The 23,022-nt window shown below is 44.0% G+C and overlaps 2 protein-coding genes across 4 annotated transcripts; both read left to right on the top strand.

The window, feature by feature from the left end:
* The first annotated feature begins 44 nt into the window (after positions 1–44).
* tmem201 (transmembrane protein 201) lies at positions 45–8,061 on the top strand. 2 transcript variants are annotated; one of them, XM_029833765.1, is made up of 11 exons: positions 45–209; positions 488–608; positions 737–931; positions 1,023–1,202; positions 1,516–1,874; positions 1,945–2,145; positions 5,077–5,297; positions 5,387–5,449; positions 5,519–5,803; positions 5,942–6,073; positions 6,793–8,061. In XM_029833765.1, the coding sequence occupies exons 1-11, from the start codon at positions 100–102 to the stop codon at positions 6,906–6,908; spliced, it is 1,983 nt and encodes a 660-aa protein (XP_029689625.1). In that variant the 5' UTR covers positions 45–99; the 3' UTR covers positions 6,909–8,061. The 2 variants fall into 2 exon arrangements, with proteins under 2 accessions (XP_029689625.1, XP_029689626.1); XM_029833766.1 differs by lacking the exon at positions 45–209 and having other exon boundaries at positions 485–621.
* Positions 8,062–9,629: 1,568 nt separating this feature from the next.
* pik3cd (phosphatidylinositol-4,5-bisphosphate 3-kinase, catalytic subunit delta) lies at positions 9,630–22,984 on the top strand. 2 transcript variants are annotated; one of them, XM_011621976.2, is made up of 22 exons: positions 9,630–9,910; positions 10,812–10,993; positions 12,068–12,296; positions 12,634–12,863; positions 13,124–13,300; positions 13,820–13,975; positions 14,179–14,265; positions 15,103–15,324; positions 16,125–16,221; positions 16,834–16,964; positions 17,070–17,120; positions 17,200–17,489; positions 17,585–17,728; positions 17,806–17,905; positions 18,009–18,175; positions 19,347–19,456; positions 19,601–19,679; positions 19,760–19,927; positions 20,308–20,431; positions 20,619–20,764; positions 20,853–20,985; positions 21,062–22,984. In XM_011621976.2, exons 2-22 carry the CDS (start codon positions 10,853–10,855, stop codon positions 21,197–21,199), a joined length of 3,120 nt encoding a protein of 1,039 aa, XP_011620278.2. In that variant the 5' UTR covers positions 9,630–9,910; positions 10,812–10,852; the 3' UTR covers positions 21,200–22,984. The 2 variants fall into 2 exon arrangements, with proteins under 2 accessions (XP_011620278.2, XP_029689319.1); XM_029833459.1 differs by having other exon boundaries at positions 14,176–14,265.
* The last annotated feature ends 38 nt before the right edge of the window (positions 22,985–23,022 follow it).

The following is a 23,022-nucleotide window of genomic DNA, read 5'->3' as shown; positions in this document are numbered from 1 at the left end:
CATCGGCTTGCCGCGTGCACCCCTGAGCCTTGTGTTGCGGTACGGTTAGCTAATCGAGCTTCTCATGTTTTGCTAGCGAGTGTACCGCTGTAGCCGCAAATGGAAGCGTTTAACCATTTAATGTTGGAGTATCCCGAACTGTTGTACAGCGGGGTTGGAGCTACTGCGTTTCTCGCCGGTGGAGCACTGATATATAAATTTATCACCAGGTATGAGTTAATAAGAACATGCTTTTATCGTTTTACCCGGTACAGTCCCAGGTTACGAAACGTTGTTTACAACTCATCTCTGTGCTTCGAAACATCAGAATAAGTGTTTGGATTCATGAGATTATTCGGCTAACTCGATCGATACTGTTAGATGTTTGCTAACGCAGTTATTAGCTACCACAATATGAATATGCAGTGCCCCGAAAGATCAAATACATATATATTTCAGTCGTATACTTCAAGGCTAATGAATTGCATTGCATCCCTTTTTTGTACAGAAAGAAGCCGATCCACGCAAACGTGAACTGTTGGTTCTGTAACCAGAACACTGTGGTCCCCTATGGGAACAGGAACTGTTGGGACTGCCCAAACTGTGACCAGTACAATGGTTTTCAGGAGGTGGGTTTGAAAAGTATGTGGTCCATGTGTATTATTTCCTTCCCTTGGTTGTCAACTGTCACCCTTCCCTTTTGTGCTAAGATCTGTGTTTAAAGACCTTTTGTGTGGTTGATGTGCTTCGTCTGCAGAATGGGGATTACAACAAACCCATCCCAGCACAGTACATGGAGCATCTGAACCATGGCGTGTCTGGTGGGCTTCCTACATCTGAGGCACCCAAGACGCATCAGTGGGTCAACTGTCAGATGCTGTTATGTAGGAAGTGCAACAACAATCAGTCTTTAAAGATAAAGAAATTGGCCTCTTTCATCCCAAGAAATGAAGTACGTACAGTGGTCTTGTTTCGGTATTACACAGTTGTCACCCTTTAATTGTTGTCCGTACCCCAGGCAGTAAATTAGGGTTTGTTTTCAGGAGAACTATGATGAGGAGATAGAAGCCTACAAGCACCACCTGGAGCAGACCTACAAGCTATGCAGGCCGTGTCAGACAGCGGTGGAGTACTACATCAAATATCAGAACCGACAACTGCGAACAGTACTTTTAAACCATCAACTTCGACGGAGCCGGGAATCAGACAGGGCCTTTTTAAAGGTGTGTAGTACGCCACTGTTCCAGAGTGACAAAAATAAATGTCAGTGATTTTAGAGGAAGCACGAGAAGGCTAGAAGTTTTGATCTACTTATCTTATTACATTGTTATGAAATGCTGAGCTATGTTTTGGTACCTAGTTGTTGCGTTAGTGTTTGACTCTATAAACAGGTAATAACTAACACTAGAAAAGCAAAGCCAAGCAGATGATTGAAGAGAGAGATCAGAGTTGGCTTCCTATTCATACCGCTCCACAATGTTTTCAGAATGTTTTCAGAAACCAGGATTTGTTTTAAGGTTGTGCTCTCTCTCACAGAGAACCGGGTTTGTGGCTTCTCCTCTGGGCGTCATCCTGTTGAGGATCCTCGCCCTCCTCCTTTGCGCTTTCATGATTGCGGCCGCTTTCTGCAAATTGCCAGACAAGTCAAATTCACCGGGTGACCAACAGACCTTAAGTGGTGGAGTCATTCCTAACAAGCCCACCAATGAGTCCAAACCCAACGAACAAGGCACTCGAGGACCGCCAGCATTTCAGGACCTGCTGGCGCTTCTCCCAGATCAGGTCACTGAAAACGCCCGGGTCGTGTGGCAGCACGGGAGAGACAACCAGATTGCTGTAGTTTCTCTCGGCCTGTTGACCTGCTTGACTGCTATATTTTTAGCAGGATCCGTAAGGTAAGCATTAGCTTAGCACATTTCTTTGGGACCGTAACAAAGCTTCAACCACATCCGTGTTACGTTTCAGGTTGAGGAGGATCGACGTGATGGCTTCTGTCCTCTGGTTCATTATCCTGTGCCTCTACCTGTCTGAGAGCTACTTTACTGTTACCTTGAGCTGGATGGACACAGCCAAACGCTGCACCATCTCCCTCTGTTGCCTAGTCTCCTTCGCTGCTGCTGTCGCTACTCACAAACCGCTGGGTCCGAGAAGAGCCCGATACCGAAGGTCAGAGCCCGAGCAGTAATGTTAAAATAGTGTTGGAGGAAAATAGGATGTTATGATGTTACACTTCAACAGTACAAAGAACACCTTTTTAGATGATTCCCACTCTTTTTACTTTAAGTGCGACACACATCACAGTGCACTTGGCACAAAAGCAAATAAATCTCAGCTTCCTTTGAGGTGAAGGTTGCATCAAGGGCATTGATGCTAAGGAATATTGGGCCAAACTAATCCAACATGAGAGAGTTTTGCTGACTTTTGAATGTCCTCCTTTATTAACCCTAGTTCCGTGTAGCTGTGGGTGAAAACACTACCTTTGCATGAACTACTAATGTGTGAGAGTACTGCAGCATGGCCTTTGCCCTCCTGTGTTCAGTGTAATCTAAATCCATCATCAATCATCTGAGGCTACTATTTTATTTTTGTGGAATTGCAGAGGATTACATCATCGGTGACATAACCGTTGATTTTAGAATCAAAGATTGAAGTTTGTGTTTGTCCTGAATTGGCTGACTGCGTCCAGTCTTCATTAGTCCATCGATGGTGCTTTCATGCTGTAAAGTACCAGCGTGGAGATCATGATGCATCTTCATTCAGCTGGGTTTTTATCTGTCTGATACTCTCTGCTCCTATTTTCTGCCCTTGGACTTGGAATGATTGCGTCGCTGTAACAACAAAACTGAGAAGAATCATTTGCATGTTTAAAATTAAACCCATGTTAAGTATTAATTCTAAACACCCAGAGGTAACCCCTTTAACACTAACAGAAACACGATATGTTTTGCTTTTACCTTTACATGATTCCTTTAAAGCATCTACAACAGGTTACGCTGTAGCACACACAGTGACGACTGTGCATCATTGCAGTGTAAATAACCAAGGAAATTCAGCATCATTGTAGACTGTGGAGAAATGTTACCATTTGAGATGCAGCTTCACCATCTGAGGGTCGAACGCTGAAGCCGTACTCTGTTAAACGGTCGCGGTTTTATCATTGTTTTGGTAAGGACTGAATGTTGATGCTTTGTGTGTGTCGCTGCCAGGTTTTGAGCCCATGTTGACTTGTTGTGTGATTATCACATGGTTTGTTGTTTTAAAATGTGTTGGCTTATCTCATCCGTTGCAGAATTTAACTGCCATTTACTTTATTTTTAACTATTGACCAATATTTAATCATTTTGAAAATGTTTCTCATTTGCAGCTAAACTGATAAAATACAGTTACTAAGCACTTCTTTTCATTTTTTTAGTCGAACTTTCCTTTAGTTTAACCCAAATACTGCGTCAGTGCTGAGTAGAATAATGGAGTCATGGCAGAAATAGGTAAACGTGTTACAAGTAAAAGCTGTGATGGATTATTAGGTTGCACTGAGTAATGTTAATTTTGTATCTTGCATGCCATGAATCTGGAGTCACAATATGCAAGCTTTTAAGGTTCAGTGTGTAAGATTTAGTGGCATCTGGAGGTCAGTTTTCAGACCACAACAGTAAAACGGTACACTCTAAAACCTTTTTGGCTTGAAGGCTCGGGGCCTATGCTAACTGTGGGGCATCCAAATGAGTTATTCCATGACAAATATTTCCACAGCAGTTGTTATTATTATTATTATTATTACCGATGTAATATTAGCATATATTCAAGTTTGTATTAAAGTGTTGTGGGCTACTGTTGAAACATTCTGTCACCCACAGAGGCCCCACATTAATGTGTACAGAAATACCTCCGTTTCGATATTTTAGACACTACAAAAGCATGTCTGCTCATATAGATCGTTCAATATCTTACGCACTGGACCTTGGAATTGATGATTTTTACAAGAATAATGTGAGATGAATGCTAAATTCTGATACAGAATGAATCCTGGATGATTAGTCGGCATTGGAATAAGAGTATTAAACATGCTAATACTGTAGCATACGAACGTTTTCTGGCCGTCTTATGAACTGCATCACGCCAAGACCCTGCTGTTGAAACTGTTGACAAAGATCAGATTTACTCCTGATTATGGTCAGCCTGCTCTCCTCCGGTACGCCCCGAGTTGATCTGCTGTACTGAAGCCTGAAACTGTTGCGGGATAAAAGCCTGCACGAAAGAATGTGGGTCTGATCTGCATCTCGCTGGGTTTCATTTCAGTATCACGGTAACCTGTTTTTACATGTAATCTGAAATTGTTTTATCATTGCCAAAGTTATACCTGTCATGGTCTCATCTTTGTGTTTGCTTTCAAGCCTGTGTGCATGTTCATGTAGAACAGTTTTAACTTGAGTGCATTTTAGAAAATGTGCCATCCCAATAAGCTGTATGGCTTTAAGCACTATGAACCCGCAACTTTGAAATCATTGCTAGAAGGATTTTTCTAATGTTTGAACGCACTGTTAAGGAATTTCCAGTATGTAGCTAACCCTTTTCTGTAATGCGAGTTGCAGTAATACTAACAGGTTTTTAATATTAGAGCAATAACTCTTCCAAACTAGTGTGACCTGGTCAGTGTTTGTATATTTCTATTGCAGCCTCAGAGGTTTCATCCATGTTGGGTACTGTAGCTGGACATTTTGGAGTCCCAATCTGAGCATTTTGTGAGAGCGTTTGCTGTAAATGGAACATAATAAACGATAAATATAATCAGACTCGTCTGCTTGTGTGTGTTGATCTATCTGAAAAGATAACGTGTGCGTTGGAAATGTGAGCGTGTCCTGTTGCGTTACAGGGCCGCGTTTGTTATCACAACAGCTGCAGTGACATTTGTCTGAAAGCTGTGCCGTCATTTCACACTCCAACGGGGGACGGAGCTGAACTGTAGACGTTGTGTGCGGGACATGAAGACAGCTAATGTCCTTAAGCAAAGTGTCCCGCGGTGATGTGGAAGTGTTTTGCACGTGCTGGTTTTGATCACGAGTTCATGTTGGAGTCTGTTGCGTTGCTCTTGTGTTGCAGATTCCTTGCAGGTGGCTCGACGGCGCCCCCCCTCAGCGGCCAACCTCTCTTCCCGCCTCCTGACTTGGTGGAATCCTTCATCCCTGCCCCACCGCCCAACCTGTCCAAGCTCATCAATCACCATCAGAGTCCCCGGGAGCGTAAGGCGTCCCCCTCTTCTCTGCCCGGGCGCCTCAGCAGAGCCCTTTCCCTCGGCACGATCCCCTCCCTCTCCAGGACAGGTATGAAAGAAATGTTCAGGGCTGGGATGTTGGAGACAGACGTCTAAACTGTTTGGTGGTGTTACAGCTTGCGATTGTCTCATTTTCAGATTCTGGGTTCCTGTTTAGTGGCAGCAGACCGGCCTCGCTGTACAAGGAGTCTCCGTCTTCAGGTATTCAATCATCGGTTTGTGTCCCTGTCTCTCGGATCGTTTGACACTTTTGATGTCTTTTTGTCTCAGATTACTTTTCACTGAAGTCAGGAAGCCGTCCATCGTCCCCAGGCCCCTCTCCAACTCCTTCAGTGGCTGGGTCCGTTACATCCAGTTCAGGTTCTGCCAGGCGGCGTCCTCTCATCAGTCCCGCTCGCCTCAACATCAGCGGCCAGAAGCTCCATTTGTTTTCAACCGAACAGGAATCCCCCATCATGTCTCCTCCAGTTTCTCCACCATATTTTCTGGCTGAGCAGAGCTCCATTTACAGCAGCTGCTTTTCTAACAAAGCAGCACACTTTCAGAGCCACAATGGTAAATTTAAAGTTCATTCATGGTGCTGCCACTAGATGGCAGAGTAAAACATTGTCCAAAGCTAGACACGAACGCTTGAAAAGACTTTACACTCATTAATATTTAGGTTTTTTTAAAAGTGAATGAATTATCTTTCAGATTTGAGTTCTCTACTAAGAGACAGCAGGGTTATTGAAGAAGAAGACGACAGGCGAGGGAGCTCCTCAGACTCCTCCACCTGTCTGGTTGGCACCACTACACAGGGATTGGGTAGCACCACTCCACAGAAAGGTAAAATATTTCATGTGAATACAGCAGAATGTTCCATATAGAAACAAATAAAAGTATAGATTTAGAATCAGATGTCATCTGGCGACGGTTAGGGCTTGGGCTTCTAGGTCAGTCAGGGTCAAAGGTAAGGAACTTATTGTTTCTGTGGACCAGAAGCAACAGACTGAGTTTTGATTAAAGCCATCCATAGGTGGCCAGGGTGGGGACCATTACTCACATAGGTGGGTAATAAGTGGATAGCAGAAGGATATAGATGGCTGTTTTCATTATTCTAATGGTTACTCTTACAGTTTTCACAGGTTTGTTGTTTTCTGTTTGCCATTATTAGGTCTGCCACCATTCATTTCAATTAGCTTAACGAATGAATAAAATCTCTGCAAATGTAAATATTAATATTCAATGTAATTAATAAGACAAACTGTCACGGAGTTTAGAACAAAAGCAGAGAAACTTGGTGCTTTTCTTTGAACAGACAAAATTTATCATCCATATTTGCCCCGGCTGTACATGTTTGTTCGGGAACACAGACACTCCCATACACGCTCTAATATCCACCCCGTAGCTCCGCCACTGCTATCCTCACAGACTCAAACTTACATGAGAGAAGACCAGGAAGAGTTTCTTGTCAGCGTTAATATTGCAGCAGTGGGGACCCTGACACCCTGAGCATGGAATGTGCATCCTCAGAGCAGGATCTGATGCTGCTCTGCCCCCTGCAGGTTTCCTGAAGCGTTTAATCTGGCCGGGGCTTTTACTGACCAGCCTGACCGCCAACCTGCTGTTCGCCTGCGTCTACGTGTACCACAGGTGGGGGTCCGCCACCGTGCCATCGTAACATGCAGAGTGAGTCGGCCTCCATCACGTGTGGAGCAGATCCCTCAGCAGCCCAGAAACACACCTCCTCTGGTTTTTCCCAGTCGTTTAGCTGCGTGGTGGAACCCCCGAGACTGTTGTGGATCAGCTTGATTCCTGAGCGTGTCGCTGGCCTTCTGACACAAACACGCAGGTTTTTAAAGACTTGAAACGGCTCTTCACAGCTTTTCAGATCCGTACTGTTGAAATGTGCAATAAAATATGTACTGTTCTGTCAAAACTGCTTTGCTCTCATCCCTGCTCCCTCACAAGGTTCTGAGTCTTGCACACAAATCCAGTAACCTGTCAGACATCCTCTGGTGACTTAGCTGTAGGTCCCAGTTTGTTTTTGGTTTTTTGATAAATGAGAAGAAGAATTGAGAATAACTGTTACATTTGAGAGCATCTGAAGACCGTCTCCTAATTTTGAAATCCTACCCATGTTGAAACAATCTTTTGGAGAATAATTTTAAAATGACTTCCACTCCTAACAATAAGAAGAAGAAATAAAGCGCAGCCCTGGTTGGTTCTCCTGGTCGACTTGATCTGTAATCCTCCTCTTGACATCCACTCGTCTGACCAAGGGATTTTTAAACGCTCTGTTTTTACAGCGCTGGTGCTCCTCTAAATGTTCAGCTGTGAGTGTTTGTACATTTTAAACCCCGTTAACGGTAGTTGTCTCTTTAACTCAGGCAGCAACAGCAGTGAGCAGCTTGGGCTACATTCATTTCAATTCCAAAAAAACACGTTAAGACCTTTGGAAATTCCAACAACTGAGCTGATCTAATTCATAGCATATTTATGATCAATTTGAAATATTTTTGCACCTATTTGGTTTAAATTAAAAAACAACACCTGTTTTAATGTCTATATTAGACAGACTGCTGAATTTTGACGTTCATGTTTTATTCTTGTTCTGCACTTTGTTCCTCGGCTGGCGTAGCTCTTGGAGGATGCTGCTCCCTTTAAAAACCAAATTACATCCGAGTTCTTGAGTAAACTGCATTTCACTGTTGGCTATTGTAAATACACAACTATAACTCAAATAGATTTCAGTACTTAGACTTCGACATTTATACTTCATGTATAAACTGTGTGCATGTATGTGTGTATAAATAAAGATTATTACAGGTAAAGTGGAATTTGGATTTTAATTTGTAAAAATGAAAATATATATTGTATCTTGACTGTCCAATATAAATTTAATCTATGTAATTATGTTATTATCTTAAGTTCATATGTTGGTTTGGGTTTTTTTTAAACTTGGTTAGGCCGAATTTTGTTATTTCATTTTCGCTCCAATTTATTTTTAGATGTTTTTAGAGAGCGATTACAGCGCCCCTTCTGGTCAAATAATTAACTGCACTTGTTTACATCGCAGTTTAGTTTTTTCTCTTCTTTGGGGAAACGGCTCATTGACTGGTCAGATAAATTAAAAGGTCTCCTCAGATTATATTAACACTTGTAAACTGCTGCAGAAGTATCAGAAGTGCTTCAGTAAAATCCCAACCTGATGGGTTTTTTCTTCAAGCTACAGCAAACGGTCATTTCATCTCCAACATTCATTACTTGGCTTCTTTAGATCTTCTTTTAGTTATTTCCTCTCTTGCACATTTACAGGTTTAAACACTGCGCTCACACTCCTATTCCAATCACCTCTCCTCCAGGTAAATGGATTTCCTTCAGCATGTGTCTTGCTTGATGATCTCAAGGTCATGAAAGCAGCTTCAGCTGTATTTGTTGGACGTTCATGCTTTGAGCCGTCTGCTCTGGCCAGAAACTTTCACTTCCTGTTTTCATTGGCTGCTCTAAATTCACAAGCACTGAGATCTGGTGTGATATCACACAACAGGAAGCCAGTCTGCAAGGAGAGACCATCGGCACCTGCAAACCGAACTGGAATAAAAACAAACACCACGGAGAATCTTGTTATTCCTCTGCGACGTCTAAATTGCGCACACGTCCGTTACGACCCGAGTCAATATTTGTAGTGATGATGGAAAGCCCGCAATTTCCTCTTTTTAATAAAGTGTAACTGATGTGTGTTCCACTCCCATCAGAGCGATATCATAGTTCATGTGAAGGTAAAACAGGGCAACAAAGAGAGTCACAACAGCTCCACATCCCATGCTTATTCATGATATTTACACCTTAAAAAAATCAACCCTTATATTATACCCTTATATTAATTATCATTATTTATCATTTATCATATCATTTGTCCCAACCTCTTTTATGTAAATGTAACATTATGCTCATATGTAAATTATATACATACACACACACATACACACTGTTTCACAAAAGAGGGAAGTAATACACCTCTATAGATTTATATGAATTGGAGCGTGACCTGGCCGTGGTGTCCCTAAATGTTTATCAATGTGTACAAATAAATAAAACGCACACATATTATTTTAAACATTATACTCTTTACTCATTTTCTATTTCTGACTTTTAAACGTATATTTTAAAAAAAACAACAACTTGTTTATCAAATAACAGTTGCAAACGATTTTTTTTTTAAACGAACAAAACAACAAAAAATACAAATATTCAATACATCTACTGACGTATCGGGAATCTAACGATCCTCATTCACAAAATTTTACTTCTTTTTTTTTTCTCGGAATAACAGCCAAAAGGAGGCGGAGGGCGGAAGTCAGAGGGAGGGAGAGACGTTTACTTTCACTTTGCATAAACTGAAGTTTTGGTGGACGGTCCCTTGGCGCTCGGAGAGCCGCAGAGTGCAGCCCGGAGCGCGCACGGAGCAGCCGCGCAGTCCGGCTCAGCGCAGACACATCACTGCGGGACCCGAGACACCTTCGCCCGACCCGACCTACCGGGACGGGGGAGAGCGGTCCGTGTGATCTCCAGCGTTCGTGCACGGGTCGAACCGCAGCCTTCCGACGTCACCGACGCGATGCTCCAGCCTCCATCTTCAGTTCAAGCCGTGAGGAGATGACCGGCGCCCGCAGCTCACAGGCAAGTGTCCGCGCTAACAGGTTGGCGAGGATTCGTGCGTGACAGCGGCGTAAATGGAGTGATTAGGCAGTGGAAACGGAGAGGAAGAGGGGCGCTTTTCCTTTAGGCCATGTCTGTCCGTGCACCTGTTCCCTGGACACTATTGATGGCTATTGGAAACGGGTTTTTCTGGCCGTGCTCTGACAGAAATTGCAGTTTTTATTTATAGGAATAAGACGGCGCGCAGCCCCGTAGAGGAGAGCTGCCCTCACAGCAAGTTTCTTCTTACTGAAATCAATAGTCTTGGATTACTTTATGGTAAACTACAGGATGCCTATCTCTGTTTGCACCATCTGTCTATTTACAGAAAACTGTACTTCGCATTTGTCTATTTATTTATTCATTCTTTCAATTTGAATTCTTTATTTATAATATTGGCCTTCACCTCATATGACCCCAGAGCAGCTTCTTTATGGAGGTGAAATGGGTGCCGTGTCTGTATACTGAGGCATTATTCCGACTTTCTTTTATACCTAATATGAATATAAATGCATTCAGTTAATCGTGGAGGGGTCAGGGGGGTCAGGCGGGGTCGTTTATGTCCCCTCTGCAGACCTGACCTTCACGGCAAAATTAAATATGGTGAAGAGGGACCTGCCGCTTCCACGATTTACAACGTTGATGAAGAGTCTGTTGACTGAAGAGCGAATTAGAATTTTGGAAGACTTCCATTTTGGCTCTTAGATGAAGCACTTTTCGATCCATTTTAATGGAACATCTGTGAGCATAGCTGCATAAATGCAGATTAAGTGCACAACTCCTCTCATTGCACGCCTGTTAATAGTGAACATATTAACCTGTTTCCTGTGTGTGTGTCTGTGTGTCTGTGTGTGTGTGTGTGTGGGGGGGGGGGGGGTTCCAGTGAGCAGCAGAGGAGCTGACGGTAAATGAGAGGCCGTCACCATGCCCCCAGGGAAGTATGGGATGCAGGAGGAGTGGGAGAAGGAGGGGGACCAGCGGATCGTGATGGACTTCCTGCTGCCGACTGGGATCTTCCTCAAATTCCCTGTGTCTCGAAATGACACCATCAGAACCATCAAAAAGGTGCAGCCCATTCCAATTTAATCAACGTTACTCCAGATATACCTCAATTGAACTTTCTGTTGCACAACTATATGATGAAATTCTGCTATTCATGTGAGGAAGATTATGAAATCAGTGATAACCTCCGTTGTTATTAAGTCGACGCGCTTTTAAGCAAATTGATTGACTTGCGTTCCCTGCAGACATTAGGCTAATTAAATCGTCGCACAACCCAGACGTTGCCTCAGATTGGCTTCTGAGGCTTGTTGGAGTTGGAGGGAGCTGCAGTGTTCGCCGCCGAAACAGCTCTGCTGCTAAATGTGAACGTGTTGGTTTCTATGCCAACCGGGCTGCCACTTCAGCCTGTCTGGTGTAGCCGCGTTAAATTTTGAATGCCAATGACGCTGCGCAGATTCTAACAGGATTCATATTATTGCATTCAGGAAGTGAAAAGGCCTTTTTGGGAAAGTCTAAAGTTGTCCACACTCACTTTGAGGTTTAAATCCATTCTCACAATAAACAATTTTGCTTCTAATATGTTTATGCTTTTACCTGAAGTGTTGTTCATTGGTGCAAAGAGGACTCCTGGAGTTACACTGTGTCTGAATGAAGGGTCCTGTAGGGCCTTCGATGCAGTATAGATTAAAGGAAAAGTTCGCCTAAAATTTACATTTACTCATGATCTGCTCTCCACCATGCTGGGGGATGGGGGGGGGTGTTCCGGTCCTCTGCTGCCATTCATGTTTTAGCCTAAACCTCAACAGAGTTCTTGCAGCATTCATGTTCAACATCATGCAAATGTGAGTTTATTCCATCTATAAACGTGTCATAATAACTTGATTTTACCCAGTTTCCTACAAAAAGTTTCCATTGTTATTTAATGTTTAGAGAAGTGGCCCGATGCAGTATTCATCTGGGAATTTCTTCTTTTTGGGTTTCTTTAATTCGCTTTAATGTTATGAACAAAACTGAATTGTACATTGTGCATGTACATAAATGTAACACAGGCATCACCATGGTAACAGACGTGACAGCGGGTCTCTTGCTTTGAAATGAATACAGACAGAAACCGGCGTGGTTGACCTCTGATTTCAGATGGTGTGGAAAAACGCCCAAAGTGAGGCCCTGTACGCCGCGCTGGGCGACCCAGACTCGTACGTCTTCACCTGCATCAACCAGACAGCGGAGAGGGAGGAGCTGGAGGAGGAGTCCAGGCGAATCAGCGACGTGAGGCCCTTCATGTGCGTCCTGCGGCTGGTGGCGAGGGTGGGCGACCGTGTAGAGAAGCTGACCAACACCCAGATCAGCCAGTTAACTGGCAAAGGTTAGTGACGGGAAAAAAAGATGGATTTATTGGTTTAGTGCAGCCTTCTCATCGACCGATCCATCGCTGAGCACAGAAGAAATGGATAACTAACATTTGGTAGTACTGATGATGCTGCGCTACGTGTCTGACTAACTTTGTCACTCATAACAGTGAAATGCAGGGGTGTTGTGTAACCAGATGCCACATCAACTCTTAACGCTCTTGTTGGTTTTGGAATTTTTCTTAAAATACTATATCTTTATAAAGAGATATGTATGATTCCCATTAATCAATCCACGTCCTTCACTCTTCCGTCCAGGTGTTGTACCACTAACAAGGCCGTTTTGTTTTCCAGGGCTGCACGAGTTCGAAGCCCAGAAGAACCATGAGGTGGACGAGTTCCGGGCCAAGATGCGCACGTTCTGTGAGGAGAAGGCTCAGGAGCGGCAAGTGTTGCCGTGGCTGCAGTGGATGGAGTGCAACTTCCCCTGCGAACTGGAACCCTGCTCTTCTCCGGTAGAGTGCGGGGGTGTGAAGTCAAAAAATACCAAGATTTTTATCAACGTCAAGTTCGAGGCCTCCGACGTGAGTCTGCTATTGCACTGTTTTCTGAATTGCCTGCAAATGTTATTCGTTCTAATTAGTCTCTATGGGACAGCACTGACAAATCCCCAACTGTGGGAATAAAACCTGAAAACAGGCACTCTGTGGAGGCTTATTTTGAATATTGTAATCGAGAGGCACCTCTGGAAAGCCCCCTCCAACACCTCTAACACCTTCAAAACTGAGCCAAATGTCAGTGTTACAGTTACCTGGAAGCTTGATGCCTTCATTTTCTGCTTCAGGAGAGCTTCATGCTGCAGCAGGACCCTCAGGACCTCCCGGCTGCTCTCATGAGGGCCGCCCTGAAGAAGAAGGCCACGGTCTTTCGCTCGGTGCGACAAGAGCCGGAGGACTACACCCTCCAAGTCAACGGGAGGTGGGAGTACATCTATGGGAGGCACCCGCTGTCTCAGTTCAAAGTGAGTGGCCATGAGAAGCTGTGCAGGCAGCGTCCTCCATTCAACGTGGAATAAACTAGAGCAACATTCCACAATGTTGGGAAAAAAAATTCTCATTCCAGCTCATCACGGTGCGTTTGTGAAATTAGTCTGGGGCGTAAAAAACCCCACTGAAAGCAGGTTTTAGATGTGTCAATTCTCAGACTTGTTTTTGTCCTTGTCTGCGTTTTCACCCTGCGTAGGAGGCCAGTAGTAGCTGAAACGATCTAATATCAGAATGAGTCAGGCCTTTTGGGTAGCAGGAGACCCCAGTGTTGATTCTGAAACCCCAGCTACCTCCAGGGGTGACTCATATCTGTCTCTGCAGAAGGCAACTGCATCTATTTACACATAATGAGATTTTGGCTGCATTAGCCTGCAGTGAATGAACAGCCCGCAGGAGTCAGCCGCGGCTAGTGGGACGCTGAGAAGTATCCGTGGGGAAACCTGTAAATAAAACACGTGTCCTTTGCTCCTCCTCTCCTTGTTTTTTTCTCCCAGTACATCTTCTCGTGTTTGAGAAACAGCCAGAACCCTCACCTGACCATGGTGCACCACTCCACCATCCGTAAATATCAGGAGGAGCAGGGTCGGGCGTGCAGCCAGGCGTACAAGTGTCATCGCCCGTCCAGGCCGCCTCCACTGCCGCTGAAGAAGGTAAGAGGTCAGCGGCCGGAGGCTGTCTCTCATTAACAGAGCTGCTCTCTTTCTCCCTTCCTGTCACATCCCTGTCCTCATCCCAGACTCTGAACTTTGAACATTCTCTGCACCACTGCGTTGATAATTTACACCCCCCTTTGCTTTATGTCAAGCTAGAGAGATAGTTATCAGTTGCGTCTCCCATGACTCTCTCCCAGCAGAACACCTCGTCTCTGTGGTCCATCAATGAGCCTTTCCACATTCGCCTGCTGCACGGCAGCCGAGTCAACGCAGCCGAGGGGATGAAGGTTGGTGTTGTTTGCTGCCAGTATTGTTCCACTTTGCAGCTCAGCGAAAGCCAAGTGTGTTTGCCAGTGTCTCACTTCAAGATCACAGTTCGGGGGTGACATGACAAGGAGTCACATGGTCCTGACTATGTTTCTCATAATTCATCAAGGCGGTTGGTTGAAGCTTCAAAACAGGAAGTGGGGACGGCCTATCTTATTTTTGCGTATCACCCTCAGGCCTAGATTCTAAGAAAACAGACAGTTCACAGTCTCCCCATCTCTTGCTTTCAACGCACTTTTTTCCCCCAGCGCATGCATGTTGTTACTATTACAAACAAAAGTCAAGCGTAAATGTAGAAAGGATGAGAACAGATTTAAATACAAAAGAAAAAAAGCGCACATGGCGGCGTGTGGTGTGTTTGCACATCTCTGTGTGTAAATGGAGCTTGTGGCTAACAGTGTTAGCGTTCTGATGGGTGATTAAGTGCACTTCCGACTGCGCCGCATCATGACCGATGGCGGATTTGACCTGTCACATAATTATCAATCATGGCCGCTGCTGGCCATCCAAGGCTTGAAAACATGGCCTTGGGGAGATCGTCCGCCGGTGTGTTTACTAATATGGATTCAGCCTATCTTGATTTGCCAATAGGCACAACCTTAATGGCTTTTTAACATTGAATTTCACCTGCTGCCATTATTTATCTAACCAGGACATTGTAAGGCAACACCACCTGCTCGGATTAGTTTTGACCCCTGAGTCACGGCCTGGGTGATACAGGAAACTCTGAATCATATGGTGACATACGTCTATCTCACTCAGTTGTCAACCCTACATTTAACTGTTTCCCCATCCAGCTGGTGGTGCAGGCCGGCCTGTTCCACGGCAGCGAGCTGCTCTGTAAGATGGTGACGAGCACGGAGGTGGCGGTGTGCTCCGAGCCGGTGTGGGACCAGAAGCTGGAATTCGACATCAACTTTTCCGACTTGCCTCGCATGAGCCGCCTGTGCTTCGCTCTTTACGCCGTCATTGAGAAAAACAAGAAACCCAGAGGCACTAAAAAGAAGAATAAGAAGGCGGTAGGTGCCTGAAAAGGTTTATCACAACTATTGGTGCTGGTGGGGGTGAGCTTGTTAACAAGCATAAACAGATCCACTTCCTCTCCACTGTGTGTGAGTGTGTGGGTGGGTGTGTGTTTGTGGGTGTGAGTGTGTATTTTGCTGCTGCTTCTGGTTGTGCAAGTGTGTTCAGCGGCTGCGGTTAACTATTCAGCCACCCTTTTATCTGCTCACCACTTAAAGGAAGGAAGTCAATGGCAAACATGTTAAAGGAATTCTAAATCCATCTCTATCATTGCTGTGTATGCTGCAGCCTGCAGAGTCTCCCTTTTTAATTTAAACTACTAAACATCCTATGTAAAATGCACCAAACTGCAACATTTAAAGCTTTAAATAAACAGGAATGTACAGTAAATACCCAGTTTGACAGAAACTCAAGTGAGCTTTAGAAAATTTGTCTCATTTCCCAACACATAAAATATACTTCTTCAATCACCTATTTAATAGGTAATAAATCCCCTTATTCCTCAATGAGAGTGTTGAAACTGCACACATCCACTGAGCTCACACCAAAAAAAACTCTTCTTTCTAGTTTGTAGTGGCTTGGTGCCCAGGTGGGCGCAAGGTTTCTGAGCATCGAGACCACTTCTGCTTTCTTTGTGACTTCTGCCTTTTTTCCCGGAACCAAAGTCCTGCAGAGAGAAAAAATAAAACAAAAATACAGACACAAGCCCTACTTTAGTCGCTAATCCCACATTTACCCACGCAGCAAACATCACTTATAAACATAATTATAATATTCTGCATGTTTCTGCTTCCAGGACTGTCCGATCGCCTGGGTCAACACCATGGTGTTTGACTACAAGGACCAGCTGAAGACCGGGGAGTTCCTCTTGTCCACCTGGCCGTCTGTACCTGGTGCTTTAATCTCTGCCTCTGCACCAACACATTGCATGGTTCCTCCATACCAGATAATATTTTTCTTATTAATGGCTCATTTTTCAACGGTGGAATTGACCCTTTCTGTTGCTGCCAGATTGTCAGAAAAACAGTAACATGTGGCCGTCGGCAGCATCAGCACCAGCAACAAACGCACAATAGCCGCGTTGGACGCTTACTTCAGGCCCTGTTGTAACTGTTGTAGTACCGTACCTCAAAGTAGAAGCTAAATTAGACTTCTGAAAGAGGTGTTTCTGGGTAAATAATTGTGCTGTGGGAGCTACAGAAGCTTCTCTGGCCTGTTAAAAACACCTGATGGAAGTTCTATTTCTGCTCATGCTAATCATGCTAGGCCACATAGTGCTACGTTTATCATGACAACAACCCCCCCCCAAGAATCTGTCATGCAGGAATAGAGTGCTGACAATCAGACATTTTCTGACCCAACAACCCCCCCAGAATCCTTTTCAGGACACCATTAGAGGTCCTCTGTAGGCGACTTCACCAACTTTTTCCAAACAATGTAACTGCAGTGATTTGAGTCAAATCTACAAAATGTTACAGTTGATATTTGACATTGTGCCATCACAGATGACAAAGGGGACCTGTTGAACCCAATGGGAACAGTAGAGAAGAACCCCAATGTAGACAGTGCTGCTGGACTGCTCATTCAATTCCCCAATGTCCGGCCGCATCCTCTCTACTATCCACCGCTCGAGAAGGTACCTGTTCGCTTTCTTTGAGGGCAGAAACATGGTGGATGTGCTGAAATTTCAGCAGCACAAGTCAGAAGACTAAGAAAAACCAAAGTGCAAATTTGTTTCCAGATTAGTGACCTGGAGAAGAATGGGTTTGCTGTAGTTGCAACAAAAGTGGAAGTAAGACTTTTACATCATTTGCAGATGTAGAAACAGCCCTGTCTGCTCTTGTTTACCCATGAGTCTTTGCTCTCTGCAGCACATCAAACTAAAGGAGATCATGGACAATAAAAACTACACAGAGATCTTCGAGGACGAGAAAGAGCTCCTGTGGAAGCTGCGGTCAGTAGTTTGCGACCATTATCCTGAGAGCTTGTCCAAGCTGCTCCTCATCACCAAGTGGAATAAACGTGAGGACGTAGTCCAGATGGTGGGATTGTTGCGATACTGGTCGGACCTTCCCGCCATCCATGCCTTGGAGCTCTTGGACTACAGTTTTCCTGATCCAGCGGTGCGTGCCTTCACCATCAGGTGCCTCAGGAAACTCAGGTGCAAACACTCATGTATTTGCTCACACCGCCACCCAGACGTCACCCAGACGTAATGGCTTTTTACGACTTCTGACACATTTCGTCTGCACGCAGCGATGAGGAGTTGCTGCAGTATTTGATCCAACTGGTCCAGGTGTTGAAGTACGAGTCCTATCTCGACTGTGACCTCACCACGTTCCTCCTGGAGAGAGCTCTTTCCAACAGCAGGATAGGACACTTTCTATTCTGGCATCTCAAGTGAGTACGGGGGCTATAAATTTACGCGTTCCCATTTTTATGGCTGTAACTGAAGACTAGCTGTCTGTTTATTACAGGTCAGAAATTCATGTGCCATCTGTGAGTTTGCGTTTTAGCCTGATCTTGGAGGCCTATTGCAGGGGAAACATCTGGCACATCAAGCTCTTAATCAAACAGGTAAAGTTGTAGGCAGCTCAAACTGCGCTGATCTTTCCTTTTTTTGGCGCCATGCCACCAGTTCTAAGCCTTCACCGCATCCCCCCCACACACACACGCACAGAATGAAGCCCTGCTCAAAATGAAGACTTTGAGCGACATCGTCAAGTCGGGCTCCCAGAAGATGACGGTGGATGATTTGAAACTGTGCATCAAGCAGGAGTCCTACCTGGAGACGCTGTCAGACCTGCTGTCACCGCTCAACCCCAGCGTGGTCCTTGCTGAGATCTGGTTAGTGCCAGACACACACATACAAAACATTTAACAGAATATGTCCCACATTGACAGATGAGTGTTATTTATAGCATCCATAATCCAGGAACTCTGCTGGGGGGGTTAAGCCCGTACGTAAATATCAAATTTGTCTGTTCTGCAAACCAGGTTTTGTTTACTGCAGTAAACACAGGGTTAAATGGACAGAGAAACAGAGCTGGGTCACTTCAAAACACCACCATATTACCCTGCTGCAGAGGAGGTTGTGTTCCAGATTAAAGATAAATCAAAGGTCCGCCTGAGCAATCAGATCTCTGGAAAATGTCATCATCATTCATTGAAGACCTTGAGCCCAGGCAACACGCATGGTCTCCGGCTGTAATATCCTGCGATGAAGCATCTCCTTTTTATTTTATCAACTTTTCTTTAACACACACACACACTCCTCTCCCTCAAATAACCCACCACGGCACTCCCTTTTCATCACAGCAGACATGGTGTAAAATGCAAAAGGGTTGAACTTCTTGTTCTGACACAAAAACTCCAGCGATGTCTATGGCTACTGTGATAGAACAGTCTTTGGCTATGCTCAAATGTAACTGAAGGCTGCATCTGTGTGCACAGTAATGTAAAGCAGTGGTCTATGGACATGTACAGACAGTCCATGGTTCTGTTTTCTGCCAGCTGGGTTTCCCCAGCTGCAGCTGAGTTTCAGTTCAGAGTTTGTGTTTGCCTCGCGTTATTCGCGTTGTAGCTGACACCGGCTTTGCCAGCCAATGTGCCATTTTTATACTAATGGCCCACATGCTGCCAACCCTCTCGTCTCTTTTGTGTAAATGCATTTGTGGGAATCTTCTAGTGCATAGAATGACAGTGACTAACTGATTTCCCATTTTGTGATCCACTCATATTGTCACTCAGTAATCTCTACAAAAGGACAGACACAATTTTTTCCACTGCTTTTCCAAGAAAATGTCGCACAAAGACCAGCAGCTGCTAATTAGCTCAGCTCAGATACTGAAGAGCAGGCCCCTAAATTAATCAAATGACCCTGCTAACAGCTCTAAACGCTATTGTTGGCTGCCTATTTTAACGAGAATATTATATAACAGTAGAATAGGCTCCTGTAAATAAACGCCTTTTCAAGAACCTTTCTTTGGGACTAATTTGACTTTGTTTGGCCCTGCAGTGCAGACAAGTGCAGGTTTATGGACTCCAAGATGAAACCTCTGTGGCTGATGTATAAGAGTCCCTGGGCTCAAGGAGATATGATGGGCATCATCTTTAAAAATGGCGACGGTGAGTATCAGTGTGGGGTTTTAGCTGTATTGATTTTAGTAGAAAAAAAAAAGGTTTGGACGCAAGCTTGAATGTGAAGAACAGTTTTAAGTAAACTGTATGTTAAAATTTTAAACAACTAACTCTTCTTCGGTCTCAATTTAGATCTTCGACAAGACATGCTGACCCTCCAGATGATCCGACTTATGGAGATTCTATGGAAGAAAGAGGGCCTGGACCTCAGGTACAGCAGGGGGAGCACCCTATGTCAGATGAGCTTTCATTGAATCGATCCCAGCAGTGTTACTGTCGCCCTACACCCAGGATGATACCATACGGCTGCTTGTCCACCGGGAACAAGATGGGTCTCATCGAGGTCGTGAAGAACTCGGACACCATCGCAAATATCCAGCGTAACAGCAGCAACAGTGCCGCCACTGCAGCCTTCAACAAGGACGCTCTGCTCAACTGGCTCAAATCTAAGAATCCGGAGTGAGTGTGACAGTTTTCATCAAAATATTTGTAGTAGAAACCACGCAATATGTGTATATTGGGAAGGTTGTCCATACACATTAGCTTTGGAATCGTTTTTGGGAAGATGCACAAAGAAGCGTGCAGAATATGTGCAGATTCACAGTAAAAAAAAAAGTAATTCCAAGCAGACAGCGATGAGGAGACTTCCCGATGAGAAATGTAGCTTAAAAATAACAAAGTTGGTTTCCCAAAGCCCCAATATCAGTCAAATAAATGATTGGTGGGGACGACTGAATGCAAGCGCGGTCCCTGCTGAGTGTACGAGAGAGACGTAGGAATGTTTATTAGAACAAAAGCCACTCGTGGCTCACTTCCTTGTCCTGTCTTATTGTTACTAGGGGCAAACTTGAAAAAGCAATAGAGGAATTTACGCTGTCCTGTGCTGGCTACTGTGTAGCTACTTACGTCCTGGGCATCGGGGATCGTCACAATGACAATATCATGATCAGGGAAACCGGACAGGTAAGGTGATATTTGACTGTAATAGTTTGTCTATGTGAAGAGGGTTGTTTATAATCCTTCACTACTCAGCACCGATGTAGATTCACTGGCCTGGGACTTGATCAAACTCCCTGTTTCATCTATAGGAAGTGTCATTTTCAAAGGTTCTGCAGGGTTTCGTGTGCTGAACGTTGTCTTTGCTCCTCAGCTCTTCCACATCGATTTCGGACATTTCCTGGGAAACTTCAAGCGGAAACTTGGTATCAACAGGGAGCGCGTTCCATTCATCCTGACGTATGATTTTGTGCACGTGATTCAGCAAGGACGGACCAACAACAGTGAGAAGTTTGAGAGGTAAAGTGTTGAGAGGTGAAAGGTAAAACCTGTATCCTGTTCACAGGTTTATGTGAGTAAAGGTGGATCACTTTGTCCGTGTTGTCAGGTTCAGGGAATACTGTGAGCGGGCCTATAAGATCCTGTGTCGGAACGGAATGCTGTTTGTCAACCTGTTCGCTATGATGAAGGCAGCAGGTCTGCCAGAGCTCACGTCCTCCAAAGACATCCAGTACTTAAAGGTATTAAAAACATCAGCGATGATGCGGCTGAGTAACAGGACGCAGCGGGTTTGACTTTGCTCTCTGTTTTCTTAAGGACTCTTTAGCTTTGGGCAAATCGGAGGAGGAAGCCCTGAAGAATTTCAAAGTGAAGTTCAACGAAGCTCTGCGAGAAAGCTGGAAGACAAAGGTCAACTGGATGATGCACTCACTGGCCAAAGACAACAGACCTTGAAGAACAACAACTGAACCTGAAGGGCAACCAAAAATACTGGATTTCTGTTTATTTATGGTCGTACATTACATGGAAAGGAAAAAAAACAATGTGGCATTCAAGGCTGTTTACATGAGACTGATGAACTCATGGACATCACGATCACGGCAGTGTTACTGCAGAAGAGATATTTATGCTTCACACTCCTCATTCCCCCATCAAAGAATGAACCGAAGACCTGCTAAAGGACGTAGGAACCTGTTAAACTGTGCTTCTTACTTGAAAACTGTGTGAAAATAACACCAGTCGCTTGAGAACAGGTAGAAACTGAACCTCGCCTCACTGACTGCATCACTCAAAGGGACGTACTTTTGTCATTACTTTACATTACGACATGGAATACATGAACGTTTCCACCTCCAAACTTTAAGGTTTACAACCCTTGACTACTATTTTCTGTTAAAGGGCCTCTTCGCCAGTGTCTTGTTTTCTTCGACAGGGTCTTGTTTTTTTTATATGATGTTATTTTAATTTGCCAAAAGTCATGATGGATATTTTAAAAGACGCGTTTTACTGCTGTATCAGTTATTGCTGTGTGATACTGCCTTGCACTAGAGTACAGTATGTTGCCTTTGTAGAGCCAGTAGACAGGAAGCATTGTAACATTTGCATATTAACCTAAAGTTGAATTTAAATGTCAAATTGACGTTTTATGTTGATGGTATCTCTGTGTGTTGGTATCTTTCTAGCCACTGGTGTGAAAGCAATTAAGCAAAATTGTGCAAAATTTCCTTTTCTTGCTGTGATTCGTCAGCCTACTCATATCTTAGATTAGCATTGAGCCTGGAAGCAGCTAGCCTGGCCTACCTGAAGCATCTTTAATGAAAAACACTGAAGGTTTGTTAAAGGTTATAGTTTTACCAGAAACATAACAAACAATCACATTACATCACACGTTTAAGCAGAGAATGATGGTTGACCAGAGGGTTTTACAAATCAGATTACTGTAAGGAATCTAAACTTGTAGAGGGAGAAGCCATAGATGTGTGGTTGTGTTTCTAAAACTGTTGTACTGTGCACGCATCTGTTTTCTAACTTTGGACAATAATGTAGAGTGAGTGTACAAAGACTCCGTGTCCACGCTTGTGTTTATTTCTGAGAGGTGCATTTAAGTGTCATTCCCATCGCTGATGGACCAGGTGCCATATATTCCCACAAACCTTTATGCTTTGGTATAAAATATTATATGCTGTGTGATACAAGTGTGTGCGCTGACATTATTTGTATTATGCTTATATCTTGTTGTTAATCCTCTGGAGAAGACACGGTGGTTTTATAATCTGTTATGCTGTGCATTTTTTTTAAATGTCTAATATGCACAATGGTGACTTTTATATAAGAGAAAGAGAGAGCTGTGGGAAGCATATTTAAAAAGCCATACTAATATATCAAGTGTGTGTGTAAGTGTATGGAGATGGGCTATACATTCAGCAGGCAACAGCAGAACATTCTGAATCTTGATGCCATGCAGCCATGAGCCAAAAGGTGTAAAATATACAAAATAATGAGCAATGGTGAGTTTAAACACTCAATTCTCCATCCTTCTCCATCAGTTACTTTTTATCTATTTTTTTACATCATCAGTGAAGGCTGATCATGAATAAAGACCAGAACCATCAAAGACAGCTGTATTTTTCCTCATTCTTATGGAGCAATACAAATATTTAGGAAACTTTTTTTTTTTTCAAAGCCTGAAAATTTGATATATAAAATCTAAATTAAAATGCATTAAAAAAATAAAAAGTGTCTTTTTCCACGATGTTTTTTTTAGTTATTGAGTACAA

Source organism: Takifugu rubripes, chromosome 3, assembly GCF_901000725.2.
Source record: "Takifugu rubripes chromosome 3, fTakRub1.2, whole genome shotgun sequence".
NCBI lineage: Eukaryota > Metazoa > Chordata > Actinopteri > Tetraodontiformes > Tetraodontidae > Takifugu > Takifugu rubripes.
The sequence above is the reverse complement of the archived record's forward strand: the minus strand, read 5'-3'. Positions and strand labels throughout refer to the sequence as shown.

Bases quoted from the DNA above. Each gene is read 5' to 3' on its own strand.
- pik3cd (XM_029833459.1), top strand. From the start codon at position 10,853: ATGCCCCCAGGGAAGTATGGGATGCAGGAGGAGTGGGAGAAGGAGGGG. The intron at 13,301-13,819 runs GTGAGTGGCCAT...TTTTTCTCCCAG, and splicing joins ACCCGCTGTCTCAGTTCAAA to TACATCTTCTCGTGTTTGAG. The intron at 17,729-17,805 runs GTGAGTACGGGG...TGTTTATTACAG, and splicing joins TTTCTATTCTGGCATCTCAA to GTCAGAAATTCATGTGCCAT.
- tmem201 (XM_029833765.1), top strand. From the start codon at position 100: ATGGAAGCGTTTAACCATTTAATGTTGGAGTATCCCGAACTGTTGTAC. The intron at 210-487 runs GTATGAGTTAAT...TTTTTTGTACAG, and splicing joins ATATATAAATTTATCACCAG to AAAGAAGCCGATCCACGCAA. The intron at 5,298-5,386 runs GTATGAAAGAAA...TCTCATTTTCAG, and splicing joins CCCCTCCCTCTCCAGGACAG to ATTCTGGGTTCCTGTTTAGT.